The sequence below is a fragment of the Orcinus orca genome, chromosome 9 (assembly GCF_937001465.1).
Source record: "Orcinus orca chromosome 9, mOrcOrc1.1, whole genome shotgun sequence".
NCBI classification, from domain to species: Eukaryota; Metazoa; Chordata; class Mammalia; order Artiodactyla; family Delphinidae; genus Orcinus; species Orcinus orca.
Genome location: NC_064567.1, coordinates 99,539,284 through 99,554,055, shown reverse-complemented (window position 1 = coordinate 99,554,055; position 14,772 = coordinate 99,539,284). Strand labels below are relative to the sequence as shown.

Below are 14,772 nucleotides of genomic sequence, written 5' to 3'. Positions count from 1 at the left end.
TCTACCATCCTTTACTTGCTGTTTCTTCCTCCATGATGGCAAAACACTGATCTGATAGAGGAGTACTCAGAAAGTGCAATATTCCACTGTGCCCTTTAATTTCTCCTGTAAACCAAAATATAAAGGATTGAAGGAAGGAAAGAAGGGAAGAAGGGAAAAGAACCCATTATTTTTTACCACTAAAATTTGACAAATATCTGTGATGGAAAAAAGAGAAATTTGTCTATTTTGAAATTATTTTAATTTACAAATAGAAAACATCTTGGAAGAAAAAAATGAAAGAAAAACACAAAACATATAGGCAAATTTTTAGTCCATGAGCGTCTCAAATCCTCACTTGTTCACCAATCCCCAAGATGAAAAACACTTTTCTAAAAAGGTATTCAGCCACCACTGTAAAAGAAAAAAAGATGGTCAATTTTGAATGTACATAAGATTTTAATAAGAAGAAAAATTTGAAATGCAGTATGTTGTAATTTTACGGAAGCAAAACCAGTTATTTGAGAACCACGCCTACATTACTCCAAAATAGCACAAAAGGGAAGAAACTGAACTTTAAAATCTTGGAACTGAAAAGGTCCTTACAGAGGACGTGGCTGCTGGAACAGGCTTAATCTGTTAAACCTCAGAATCCTCATTTGGAAAACATGCTTAACAGTCTAGCATAACATCTTTCTCAACAAGATGAAAAATATGAATTACATAACAGGGCGGTTAGTTGAGAACTTTTTCAATTTGATGTACAATCAGCCATTTGAAAATCAAGAGTGCAGAGTAGTATGCTGGTTCTCAACCACTATATCTTCCCATAATCACTCAAAAACCTGGATTAATAATGAACATAAAAATCACCTTTTCTACAGAAGACCTTCCAAGTTTCAAAAGCATAAACATTAAAACTGTATACTGAGATATACATTTTAAAACTGTGATGTTAAAGAAAGAGAATAATTCCAATACTAGATGAAAGTTATACTCCTAAAAGAAACACTCCTGCATCTATACTTTAACGTGAAGTGCTTTAAGTGCTTATATCATTAAACTGTATTGCTGCAACTAAAATACCCACAACTATAAAACTCCTTTAAATTATAACCCTGTGGTTATTAATTTTGACTGCTGTAATTGTATAGAAGAAAAAATTTCATCATAAGGAAAAACATGTGATAATTCAGCCTAGTGAAAGAGAAGCTTGTGTTTATACTTCACTTGCTACCGCCTCAAAATGATTTAAACAGTGATTTATGCTCTTTCAAGTAGGAAAAAAGATTTCTTTTAGTTTTACAGCTGTCATGGCGTATCATGAAGAAACTTAAAGTTTTCTGATAGCTTTTCTCACAAAATGTTTTATTTGGCCTTCATTTTAATGTAAAAACTATCTAGAGATATATTTTTTTAACTCTAAACACTGAAAACAATTGTGTTACTAGAAGAAAAGTTTTCTAAGCAACTAGCTTCCAAAAGGTCATAGTTCAACAATCTCTGACTAGCAAGGTTGGCAAAAGATATATTGTGCCTGCTGCAGAAATAAGAATTAAGAGAAAGCAAATTTTTTTTTAATTTTCTTTTTTTTACTAGTTGGTCAGAGTCTGAATGCAAGCCAAGGTTTCTAAGAGGAAAAAAAAAGCAAAGAGCAAGCATAAAAGTAAGGACATATTGTTTTTCTTCTCTGACTTGCTATCTGTAAGTTTCCCTGTGCCCTTCATTCTGGCAAAAATTAAAATTCATCTCAGTCAGGAAACACACACAGCATAGCACCTGTATAGTCTAGTGAGACCAAGGCAAAAGACCACTGATAATGTGCATTTTCCATGTAAAAGACAACTTCATTCAATGGATTTTTTATACTAAACAATGATAATTAATCCTTGGATCTAAGCACACTAATACCACATGCTGATTAATTATCCAGTGACAAATAATATTTACATTTTACTGGACGGAATCAACCTAACAGAAATAGCCTTGGCCAGTGAATAAATGGATGCTTTTTTCTCAACAATTCAAATTATTACTGAATGTTTGTTAACTCCCTTGCCTTTTTTTTTTTTAACATCTTTATTGTTAAACATCTTTTTATTTTTTAACACCTTTACAAGGTGTGTTAGTTTCCGCTTTATAACGAAGTGAATCAGTTATACATATACATATGTTCCCATATCCCCTCCCTCTTGCATCTCCCTCCCTCCCACCCTCCCTATCCCACCCATCCAGGTGGTCACAAAGCACCAAGCTGATCTCCCTAAAATAGATAGCTAGTGGGAAGGGAGAAAACAAATCTTTAACACTTGTTTCAAAGACCTGTTGGGAACAACTGGACTAATGAATCTCAATCCCGAAAGGGTGTGCTAAGAGTGCACTGTCCTAAAAGGTACTTTAGGTCACAACTCAGATAATGAAATAAAAGATGTTTGAACACAAAACTAGGATAAATAACAATGATGAACAGATTAAAAATGCAAAAGTCTTCCATAATGGAATCTAGCAAAAAGGAATTTAACAAGGGGTAATGTTCCATTCTTAGGCTAAAAACAAACCACACCAACTATGTAAACCCAGGATAAAGGAAGTTTATTGTAGCCGTTATCTGTGAGAAACTGAAGATTTTAGCCTTTAGCAAGAAAACATCCACAGTAAGCACTGGATTCTAAACACTGGATTTTAAGAGGGCTTAACGAAATGCAAACTGGAGCCTGAAGTGAGCCGCCTGACTCAGGATGAGTAGTGGTCTGAAACTGAGCCGGAATGAGAGATGGCCTATACAATGGTTAAGAACACAGGCTCCCAAGCCTGGGTTTCACATGCTGCTTTACCACTTATAGGCATGCGACGTACTTCCTTACTCTCCATGCCTCAGTTTCTTCATCTATAAAATGGAAATAATAATACTGCTACCTCACACAATTGTCATGAGAGTTAAAAGAGTCAGCTCACATTAAGCTGTGCGTCCTCGGCACACAGCAAGTGCTCAATAAATGTTAGCAATTATTATTACCATCATGATCCTTAGAAAAAGGTTAAGAACCTGCCGTTGTTCACTTAATTCAACATGTACTCAAGTGTTTTCAAAGTGTACAAGAATACACTGGACTAGGTTCTGTAGTGTATACACACACACAAACTACAGAATATATATATATATATATATACAGTTACGTATTAATATTACCTTACCAATTAATTAAACTTCATAACAATTTAAACAAATAACTGTCAGTTATACCTGTCTGACAATGGACTGGGGAGCAGGAGAGCAGAAGCACTGAGCTTATGTCACAGACTCCACCCTACCTCCTCTGTTTACTGATAGGCAGGGGCTGTAGCCCAGAGACACTGAGCTCAGGTTTCCTAATTCTACTTCAGGATTCGCTCCGTGATTCCACTATTCCAGAAATGGCATTCCTCATTAGGAATATAATAGAGATTTCTGAACTGATGGAGGAGGTTTGAGAGACTTGGTCCTTTCCAGGTCTAACTTTCTGTGATCCTAAAATACCCCTTTGTGGCATGTCTGCGTAATAGCTATGAAAACCTACTTAAGAAAGCCACCTGACAATACTCATCCAGTCTCGTCATTTAAAAGACAACTTCCACCAGCATCCATAATAAAATATCTAGTACTTAAAGAGACTTATAGTTTACAAAGCATCCCCACCCCATAAAGTAAGTCTAAAAGGCTTCTCTCATGATTATCCCACTGGCAGGTAAGGCTCAGAGATTAGGTGAATACAAAATCACAGAGCAAATAAGTACTGCAACTCATACTAACTCTTTACACCAAACAAAATGGCCTAAAACTGACTGCTCTAATTGCACACTGCCATAAGGTGTTCCCAACAACTTGTAATGAATCTTGTAATGAATCTAAAAAGCAAAAGCATTTAGAATAGAATAAAGTAATCCCAGTGTTCCTCTGTCTTTTCTCCTCCTAATATACCTAAAAGTATATTAGTATCAATGGCTCATTACAATAACCACAACTTCCATTTAGGTTCTTACCCAAATTATTTTTTAGGGTTTTACATGACCTAAGTCATTAATCTTTCCATAGCCCTAGTTAAGAACTATTATCCTTATTGAATAAACTGGGCACAGAGGAGCTAAGCAAGCTGTCCAAGGTCATGACAACTATTAAGTAACAAGAAAGAGAATCTAAACCTAAGCAACCTAGTCCAGAGTCTGAACTCTATCGCTGTAGTGATTTTCAGATGGGGAGCATTTTCTCCGCACCTTAAAATTCTTGTGGACAAGTTAATATATTGCAGAAAGAGGACTTGGATTTGAATATTGGTCCTGTCACTGAATACTTGTTTTGTCTCATACTGAGTGCCTTTAACTCACTTCCTTGATCCTTTAAAATTTTACTTATTAAAAAATTAGTGCCTATCTCACAGAGTAGCTATAAAAATTATATAAGATTTAAAGTCACTTTGAATTATCTGGTACTCAGTAAACAGCAGCAGACTGTACCAACATTAAAAAGTCAAGAAACATATCTGTGTATTAACGAAATAGCAGGCTGTTAGCTCAAATGGTTTGCATTTTCATTCTATCCTAGATATTGCCTATTTCATAAAGTTTACTTACACAATGATGTTATTAATAGGAATATGGATCAATTTCACAAAAAAGCCAATGAATCCCATTATAGCAAATCCTATTGCAGTTGCCATGGCAATCTTCTGGAATTCTGGATTTAAAAACACAAAATTTACATTATTTTTTGCATTGTCACTGCAAGTATAGGGGGAAAAAATTAGCACTGACATAAACTTACTGATGTACATTTCTCCTGATAATAAGTACATAATTTTACATAAAACATGACAGTATTAATAGTAAATAAGGTATTTGACAGATTTTTTAACTTTCATATTTTATTGATATTTAATGATATATAAAAATAAACTGCATGTTCAGGCTAGTGATTCCATCAACCAACAGTGACATATTTATCTTCCTAGCAAATGACCAGAATACCAAAAAGAAATGAAACATGGACAGAATACACAGTATCTGTCTTAAAAACTTTGTAATATTGCTAAAAGTATTAATTATAAAAGCACAGAACATAACTTTTTATAAATAATAGGTCAACTGTCTTTGATATTATAATGAAGCCAAAAATAAGGCTTGAAAAACCGAACTGGGTTGAGCACAATTTTATGTAAAGGTCCCAGACCCTGGTAATATTTCCATTTAATGTTATTTCCTCAGGGAAGCTCTCCCTGACCTCCTGACTTGGTCAGTCCTCCTATTACATGCTATCAAATATTCCTCTATTTACCTTCCATAATACTTACCATAGCAGTAATTAAAAATTGTAATTGTCATTATTTATGACTATTTTCTCTCAAAGAATCTAAGGTCCATAAAAGCAAGGACTGCTCCCTATTGTATATTTTTATATATTATGCTATATATGTATTATAATGCATCATATTATAGTCTCTATTATATTCCCATCTCCTAACTCAGGCAGCAGTCAATAAATGAACAGAAGCAAATTGTGGTACACCTTTTAACACATGAATTGTGATAAATAAGAAGTTAAACTTCCTAGGTTGGCACCAACTATGCTGTTGATTTCACGTTAAGGCCTTTTTTGCTTGGGGGAGGCTTGGGGAGGGAGTGGCACCACAGGAAGAGCTCCAAAAGATTTTCCAGAGTAGAAATGTGAAAGATACTAAAAACTCTCAAGTCATTAAATACGACTAAGGCAAAAGCAACATGGAAAATAAGGCTGTAACAAATAACCTTATACGATGTGAAAATACACATAAGAGAAAAATTTGAGGTGTGTAAAAAGTATACAAAATTTAGAAAAAATAACAATGTTAAAAAGCAATAAAGCAAAATAAATCAATAAAAATGTTGATGAAAGAATTGCAACAATTATTAAACAGGAAGACATTAATCAAATAAAGGGCTTAGAGAATGCAAAGATTTAATTTTTTTCTCTCATTCCAAAGCTATTTATTACCTTTTCTATCCGGTTTGGTGCATCTTTTAACCAGCCGAATTGAGTCCTTCACAAACTGCCGACTTGGCTCAACGAACTGCATTACCTGATCCATGATGCCTATTTAAAAAACAAAAAAGATACTCACTGATGTTATTTATTATAGAGCAAGGACTTGTTGAGTTATATCAAAATGTGAATGAGACCAGCCTGATATGGGTGGGTCGGTATCATCTCAAAAAAAAAAAAAAAAAAAAAAACAGACTCCAAGAGTAAATTGACATTATTTTTTGCAATCTCCAGCCAATCATCAAAACAAAGGCAATAAGAAAACCGCAGGTTTTCCCGTGTTCTTATCACTGACAAAGAATGCAAGCTCTTAATATAAAAGGGCTCTCACTACGAAAAGTCTAATAAGCACTTGACAACAGATCCGCTCCTCGCCCACCCTGCAGTCCCCCGCTGCTCCTGCTGAGGAATCAACAGGGTTGGGACCCAACAAATATTTGCTATATTTTATTTTAAACTCCCCAGACCCCAGTGTCCCGTGCAGTGAATGCTAACTGTAATGCTTCAAGGGCCTAGAGTAGAGGTAAATGTGGACTTCCATCTGACTGTTCCAAACCATGGCCACACAACATTTTAAGAAAAGAGTTTCTCTGCATGGGGCAGATCATCTGTACAATTTTCAAAACCACAAAAACTGGCTAAACCAAGACCCAGACTCTCAGAAGCTATCCGCTGAAGTCTGAACCTTTAGGTCTGGACACACCTTTTAAGGAAAAGGGCTATATGTATGTTACCGATGGGCTCTCTTGTGGAACCCGTCACACAGTAGAAATGTCATCCAACGTTGGCTCTGACAGTCACTGGTACAACAGTCAATGAAGCCGATTCGCTACTTGGACTTTACTGTATTTCAGGTGCTTACAACCGTGGCCAGGCACCCAGATACTCGATAAGCTTTTGTTGAGCTAATGCCACCCGCAAGAGGTGGTGGTTCAAATCCCTTTCTATGAAATGCAGCCTAAGCCCCGGGTTCCTCACCCAGGAACTGAAAGGACGTCCGGAATTCTATAAACGTCCCGGGCCGGGTGTGCTAGGCCCCTGCAACACACAGGTAGTAACGCCTGTTTCCTTAGTCTTGCACTTAACTCTGTTCTGCAAATCCACTGAGCCTAAACTTTACAGATGTCGTGATAAATGCGAAGGGTCCTTTCAGGAAAAAAAAAATACACAAAAAAACCCGTGCAACACCCGAAACACTGCACTGAACGTCAGGGGAGGGGATCCAATAACCCACTATGGCCTCCTGATCCAGACTCTAGATCAACCCGTTCACCCTCACAACACAGGGAGCTCCCCGAGACACGCTCCACACACACGGCCCCAAAGCCAACACCGAAGAGACCCTCCGTGACCACAGCACCGAGACGGCGGAAGTGTTCCCAGCAAGGTGGCCGAGTCCGCGCGGCCGCAAAGCCGGCCCCGAAGGACAGAGGCCCTGGAAGCCTTTCTCCATCGGGTACGCGGGCCGCGGCCCCGGGTCTGCTTCCCCCGACGCCGTGCGGGCAGCCGGCGGACGGCCGGCGGACTCGCCCACGTCCGCCACCTCCGCGAGTGACCAAACGGTAGCCCGGAGCCCACGCCAGACACAGCCTCACCTACCCGCCGTCCGCTGGCCAAGTCCAAGACACGTAGCACACCAGCCGACACACAAAGGCCGACCGGAACCGGAAACCGCCTACTGCCCGCCCACCCCTCCGTTCATTGGTCCTTCGGGAAGACGTCGGCGCGCAGGCGCAGGCCGACGTGCGTCTCGGCCCCGCTTCCGGAACGGGCTCGCGGAGTGCGAGTCTATGGCGTCGGCGACGGCTTGGGTAGTTCCGTGGAGAGCGTGGGGAGTGGCGTGGGCCCCTGCGCGGCGTGGGCGGGGCGTGCTCCCCGCCGCGCTCCTCACCCGAATTCCCTAGCTGGGTCAACTCTGCTGGACCGGTCCGGACGACAGGCTCTGATAGGCTTCGTCTTGGGCGGTGACCTCTTGACTGCCCGTCCCTTTGTACGTATTTAATTGTAGTCGTCAACAGTGAACCTTATAAGCAACATAGTGTTTTGTGACCGACCTCCCTCGAAACGGTCTCCCACCCGCAAAACCTGGCCTTCCTCTGTGTCCATCTTTGGAACTCCCCAGGAATTGAGGCCATGATCTGGGTTTGCCGTGGGGACATGGTACAGGGTATACGTGTTATCCGACTATGGGTTTTGCTGAGACTATTATGAACCCAGACATTTGGTGCTAAATGGTGCTGTGATGTTACGTTTTTGGAATGAATCAGTGTGTCCTCGATTATTTATCAAGCACCTAAGGTGTATAACGCTTTACTAGGTGCTATGAATGAGCCAGATATGTCATGCCCTCTTATTACGGTCTAGTAAGGGAATTTACAGGGGAGGGAAGGGAACAGACAAGAAAGCAAAATATACGTTAGTAAAAATACTGTATGGCAAATAAAAAGTGTGTTGTGAAGAGAGAAAAAAATAAAGGGCGGTGGGATAAAGACAGCATTCCTTTGGATGATCACTGTAGGACTCTAAGGCCACGACCTGAGCTAAAGGCCTAGGGGTGAAGACTTATTTAAACACCCCAATCTGTCCAGAATTTTAAAATTCTTAAAACTAAGGCCAAGTACCCATGTGAACTTTACAATACGTATGGACCACCTGCAGTACAGTGTATGAAAACTGTTAAAAACGTAAATTCCTGACCTCTAACCCACTGAATCAGAATATTTAGTCATTTAGGGATTAGAAACCTACATTTTTTTTAAACTTAGCAGGAACGTTTAGGTACTGAAGATCACAGCACTGAGGGTTCTAACCTCTCTCTGAACTCAGCTCTATCAGCTGCTCCTGAGTTACATTTATTCCTCTGGTACCCTTGTCATGCTCCATTGTTAGGCAGAGAGAAGAAGTATGTTTTACAGACCTCTGGGCTTTGGAAAAGTTTTTACTCTGCTTCATTCCCAACACATCCTGTAGTCAAATATTCTGTGCAATAACTATTAACAGGCTCCAGTATTTTGCCTTGACATGGGACAAAAACCCATAATCATATCATCACATATTCGGAAAACCTAGGTTCTTACCTAGAAAACAAGTGATGCCCATCACCCTGACAATATATATATTACAGCAGACCGCTGAGCTCTGTGGACGCCACATTGAACCATTATGTCCATGATATTTAGGTGAGACTATATTTGTATATCCACACTTGAGTAATTATAGAGTTTCTCCTTGAGTTCTGAACTTATGGACATAGATACGGAAATGCCAAATGTCATACAAGCAGAGTACAGCCTTTTACCATGGAAGGGGTGCATGGAACTATACTATTGCAACATTCTTATATTTTTCATGAAGTGGTGTAGTATTAAGACTATGTTAAGAATGCAACCACTAAAGAAAAAAATTAAAAACTGCAAAGCTATATAGCTGAAAAAACAATCACGTATTAAAATGGCATTCAGAGAAATACGCAATTAACCCAAAACCCAAAAGGAGGAAGGGAGAAAAAAAAAAAAAACAGGAGAACTAAATATAACATCTGTAATTTCATTACATCCAAATGTAATTTTTATGTTTAAAAACTCCCCTTAAAAAGCAGATGTCAAAGTGATTGGGAAAAAAAACAAAGATTTAGCTATATGCTGATTATATATGTACACTTTAAGTATAAAGACATATAGGTTGCAAGTAAATAGATGGAAATGCAAACAATAAGGAGACGTCAGAATTTGGTACCGGGGTTTGTTTATATCAGATAATATTAGATAGTGTAGACTTTAACATAGGAATTACTGGAGATAAAAAGGAAGCATTTTCATAATGATAAAAGGTATATCAATCATAATATCTTCATCAGGAAGGTATATCAATCAAATTTGTGTGCACCTAGTAACTGAGGTTAAAAATACAGGAAACAAAAATTAACAAAAAGACCACTGTACAAACAAGTAGGGGATTTTATGTCTTCATTCCACAACTTACAGCATTAGACAAAAAAGTAAATCAACAAAGAAATAGAAGATCTGAACAACATTGTCAACTACCCTGACCTGATTAGTCTACAAGTGGAGCATTACCCCCCAAAACTGCAAATACACATCGTTTTCAAGTGCACATGGTCACTTTACCAAGATAGAACATATACTGTGTCATAAAACAAGTCTTATATTAAAAAAGTTTCAAATCATACATTTTTTTCTGACCATTGTGGAATTAAATTACAAATCTATAACAACCAGATACTTAGAAAAATCTCCAGGTATTTGGAAATTAAATAACATGCTTCTAAATAAATAATTCAAAGGGTTAAAGCAGAAATCAAGAGGGAAATTAGAAAATTATTTGAACCGAATGATAATGAGAATGCAGTATATCAAACTGCAGTATATCACTACACACCCTGAGAATGCTTAAAAAGGTTGACAACATCAAATCTGGGTATAAATATTAGATCAATCAGAACTGTTATCATTGTCAACAGGAGTGTAAAATGGTACCCAGCAGTTTTATAAAATTAGGTGTATACCACTCTATAATCCCTCAATTTCAATTTTAGGTATTTACTGAAGTGATATGAAAATATATTCACCAGAAGACTTGTACAAAGATATAGCCAAAAAACTAAAAGTGAGTCGGGTCCATCAACAAAGAATGGATGAACAAAAAGATGTATTTCCACAATGAAATACTATTCCACAATTAAGGGAAAAAAATATATATATATATATTTATGTAACACCATTGATTAATATCAGAAACATTGTGGTGAGTGAAAGAAGTCTATGCAAAAAACTGCATACTGTAAATAATATTTGTAAGAAGTTCCAGACAAGGCAAAATTAATATATGTTGAAAACAGTGTTTGGGCATAGGGATTAAGACGGAAGATGAGAGAACTCAGGCGTGAAAATAATGTAACTTGACAAGGATTAGGGTTACACAGGAGTCTTAGTTCAGACTGCTGTAATAAAATACCATCAACTGGATGGCTTAAACAGTAAACAATTATTTCTCACAGTTCTGGAAGATAGAACTTCCAGATCAGGGTGCCAGCGTGGTTGGGTTCTTAGTAGAGAGTGTGGTCCCGGTTTACAGATGGCTGTCTTCATGGCATCTGCACATGGATGCTAATCCCACCATGGGGGCTCCACCCTCATCACCTGATTACTTCCCAAAGTCCCCACCTCCAAGCACCATCACATTAGCACTTCAGCAAATGAATGTGGGGCGTACAGACATTCAGTCATGGCAGCAGGTGTGTGCATTTCTCACACGACATCAAATGGTACTCATAAGGTCTGTATTCTACTTCATGTAAAGTTTACCTCAAAAAATAAAACACCGTACACAAACACTGAACTCTCGCTCTAGTTAAATGATATAACCACTGACAGGAGTGAAGTGTACAGGTACAAGTATACAGTCATTGAAAGATTCTTAGGTGTAGTAGTATGGGTATTCACTGAACAATTCAACTTTTACGTATGTTTGAATTTTTTCGTAATGTGGAAAAGATCTATATGCACATCACTAAGTCAAGTTTTTAAAATTTTGTTTTGACATAAATAATGTCGACTGTAAATTGTAAGTATACATAGTAGAAATTTTAAATTGCCCCTCAATTTAAAAATATCAGTGAAATATTGATAGTGTTATTTGAGATAAGCTGAATTAATGCTCCATTTAGATTCCTGAATCTCTGCTTGAAGTAAGAAAGTTTAAAAACCCTTGTATAGATATAGGATTTTTTAAAAAAACAACAAGTTTAAATAATACACCCTCCAAGTAGGTTAATTTACCCAGAGTTCTAGTCTTTTGTTCCTTAAAGTAGAAAAATATACTCTTTAATTAAAAATGGGGTATATGATTTTTTTTTTTACATTTATTTTACTAACAAGCAAGATCTCTGTGCTTCTCTGAAAGAGAGTTAAAAATTATACCTCTAGGGCTTCCCTGGTGGCGCTCCGCCTGCTGATGTGGGGGACACGGGTTCGTGCCCTGGTCCGGGAAGATCCCACATGCCGCAGAGCGGCTGTGCCCGTGAGCCATGGCCGCTGAGCCTGCGCGTCCAGAGCCTGTGCTCCGCAACAGGAGAGGCCACAACTGTGAGAGGCCTGCGTACCGCAAAAAAAAAAAAAAAAAATTGTACCTCTATATCTTCTTTCTATAGGATTTCAAAATGGGTACAGGTGTACCTCGGAGATATTGTGGGTTCAATTCCAGACCAGTGCTATAAAGCAAATATCACAATAAAGCAAGTCACATGAATTTTTTGGTTTCCCAGTGCATATAAAAGTTATGTTCATACTATAGTATAGTCTGTTGTGTGCAGTAACATTATGCCTAAAAAGTGTACATTACTTAAGAAATATTTTATTGCTAAAAAGCGCTAATCATCATCTGAGCTTTCAGTGAGTTGTCATCTTTGTGCTGGTGGAGGGTCTTGCCTGGATGTTGGTGGCTGCTGACTGATCAGGGTGGTGGATGCTGAAAGCTGGGGTGGCCGTGGCCATTTCTCCGTAAAGACAGCAATTAAGTTTGGCACATGAATTGACTCTTCCTTTCACTTGAACACTTAGAGGCTGTTAATTAGCCCAATTTCAATATTGTTGTGTCTCAGGGAATAGAGAGGCCTGAGGAGAGGGAGAGAGATGGGGGAACAGCTGGTCAGTGGAGCAGTCAGGACACACACAACGTTTATAAAGTTCTCTGTCTTACATGAGTGTGGTTTGTGGTGCCCCAAAACAATTACAATAGTAACATCAAAGATCACTGGTCTCAGATCCTCATAACAAATATAAAAATAATGAAAAAGTTTGAAATATCATGAGAATTATCACACTGTGTTACAGAGACAGGAAGTGAGCAAATGCTGTTGGAAAAATGGTGCCAGTAGACTTGCCCAACACATGGGTGCCACAAATCTTCAATTTGTAGAAGTGCGGTATCTGCGAAGCACAGTAAAGTGAAGTGCAATAAAATGAGGTATGCCTGCTTTAAAACATGTAATTCTCTAATAATTATATTCTCGTTGCAGTAATTGAGCTAGTTCTATATTGCGTTACAAAATAGTAAATATCATACCACAAAATAGTTAATATGTACCACATTAGGTTACATTATAGTAAATATCACAACATCTATGTATTTATATATGTCTAAGGGAAAGCCTGTAAAGATATAGATCTGATATAGATTTGATGATGTTTGCTATTTTAGGTTTGATACTGTTTAAATTATTTTCCATTGACAATTTTTACTAGTTTAAATTTTAAAAAAATTTTTAAGTCCTGTTTTTTTAAGGTAATAAGATATTTGATAAAACAAGAGATAGTAAACCTCTACAGATGACTTAGTTTTCTAAAATAATTGCAAGAGAAAAAGAATCTATGAGTCAAATATATCTAAAAAGCATATTAACTTATGACAGCTCATATTTATCTTGATTCACTAAAGAAGCTGCTATTTTATACATACACTAATTATAATATTAAAAATTATTGTTAACAATTTAGGAATGATACTGTTATTGTCCTAAGCTTTAAGGTATGTGAAATAAGACTTGCTAATTGGGGAGTGGAGAGGATAGTCCACCAATTTAGTTGTTTCATAAAGTAGATTCTGCATAATAATTAAGTCTGTGGTTGTGCAGTTTTTGGTTGATGTAGCATTTTAATCCCTCATGTAGAGGCAGATGGGAAAGGTTAAGACAGTGATTGCTACCTAACCCCCTAGGTTATGTGGTACTGCTTCAGAGGGTAGAACCTGTGTAAACATGATGTCAAAATCTAACACTATAGTATGTATTTAGAGCAAATTCCATCCATATTTGGACATATAGCTGTTATCTTAATTTTTTTGGTTGTTGAGTACATCTTTTTTAAGCAGTTGTGATTATATTTTTGAAATAACTTTTTTTTTTTTTTTTTTTGCGGTACGTGGGCCTCCCACTGCTGTGGCCCCTCCCGTTGCGGAGCACAGGCTCCGGACGGGCAGGCCCAGTGGCCACGGCTCACGGGCCCAGCTACTCTGCGGCATGCGCAATCCTCCTGAACCGGGGCACGAACCCGTGTTCCCTGCATCGGCAGGCGGACTCCCAACCACTGCGCCACTAGGGAAGCCCCTGAAATAACATTTTTATCAAAATAATACATGCTAATTATTTTTAAAATTCAGACAGTACAGACAAGTACAAAGAAAATGTTAAAAATCAACCACTATCCTTTATCCAGTAAAATGCTTTGTTAACTGATGAACCCCACTCCAGTTCTGTCTCTGCAAACATACAGGTTGAAAGATATCTAGGTAAATAGCTAGAAAAAGTATACAAATATATAATAAAAATATGATCATATTAAAATTATATTTAAAATATTAAGTTTATCTGAATTTAACAGAAGAAAAATGAACTGAAATGAAAATGAAATAATTTCCAAATTTCTGAATGTAAGATGATAAACATTTCTTTACCACATGCTATATTGCTCCTTAATTATAACTCTTAGATTAAGAGGAAACATTAGGTTGGAGTTATTATAAGGTATATATTCTTGAAATGTTTTAATTTTAGTAAAATTGGTGCCATGCTATGATGAGAAATTGAACACACTTCCTCCCTCCTTATTCCTCTCCCCTCCAACTTCTGTTAGTGTGTTGGAATAATCCCTACACAAGGAATTAATCTCTTGGTGAAGCCCACTTTAATTCTTTTAAAGCAATAAAGTAAAAATTAAAAGTAAAAA

At 37.6% G+C, this 14,772-nt stretch overlaps 1 protein-coding gene and 1 long non-coding RNA gene across 9 annotated transcripts in view; one reads left to right on the top strand and one right to left on the bottom strand.

The window, feature by feature from the left end:
• Window positions 1–218: 218 nt before the first annotated feature.
• On the bottom strand, window positions 219–7,767 carry SEC61G (SEC61 translocon subunit gamma). 2 transcript variants are annotated; one of them, XM_004283009.4, is made up of 4 exons: window positions 7,627–7,767; window positions 5,984–6,082; window positions 4,588–4,690; window positions 219–393 (listed from the first exon to the last, which is right to left on the bottom strand). In XM_004283009.4, the coding sequence occupies exons 2-4, from the start codon at window positions 6,075–6,077 to the stop codon at window positions 384–386; spliced, it is 207 nt and encodes a 68-aa protein (XP_004283057.1). In that variant the 5' UTR covers window positions 6,078–6,082; window positions 7,627–7,767; the 3' UTR covers window positions 219–383. The 2 variants fall into 2 exon arrangements, with proteins under 2 accessions (XP_004283057.1, XP_049570841.1); XM_049714884.1 differs by lacking the exon at window positions 7,627–7,767 and having other exon boundaries at window positions 5,984–6,085.
• Window positions 7,768–7,789: 22 nt separating this feature from the next.
• Window positions 7,790–14,772, top strand: part of LOC117197834 (uncharacterized) — a 135,077-nt gene continuing 128,094 nt past the window's right edge. For 6 of the 7 annotated variants that reach the window (XR_007479264.1, XR_004478735.2, XR_007479263.1 and 3 more), the window contains exons 1-2: window positions 7,790–8,021; window positions 12,883–13,015. This is a non-coding gene — a long non-coding RNA (uncharacterized LOC117197834). The remainder of the gene's footprint in view (window positions 8,022–12,882; window positions 13,016–14,772) is intronic. The other variant, XR_007479260.1, reaches the window with a different exon arrangement.

Bases quoted from the DNA above. Each gene is read 5' to 3' on its own strand.
- SEC61G (XM_004283009.4), bottom strand. From the start codon at position 6,077: ATGGATCAGGTAATGCAGTTCGTTGAGCCAAGTCGGCAGTTTGTGAAG. The intron at 4,691-5,983 runs GTAATAAATAGC...TTTTAAATCCAG, and splicing joins CACCAAACCGGATAGAAAAG to AATTCCAGAAGATTGCCATG.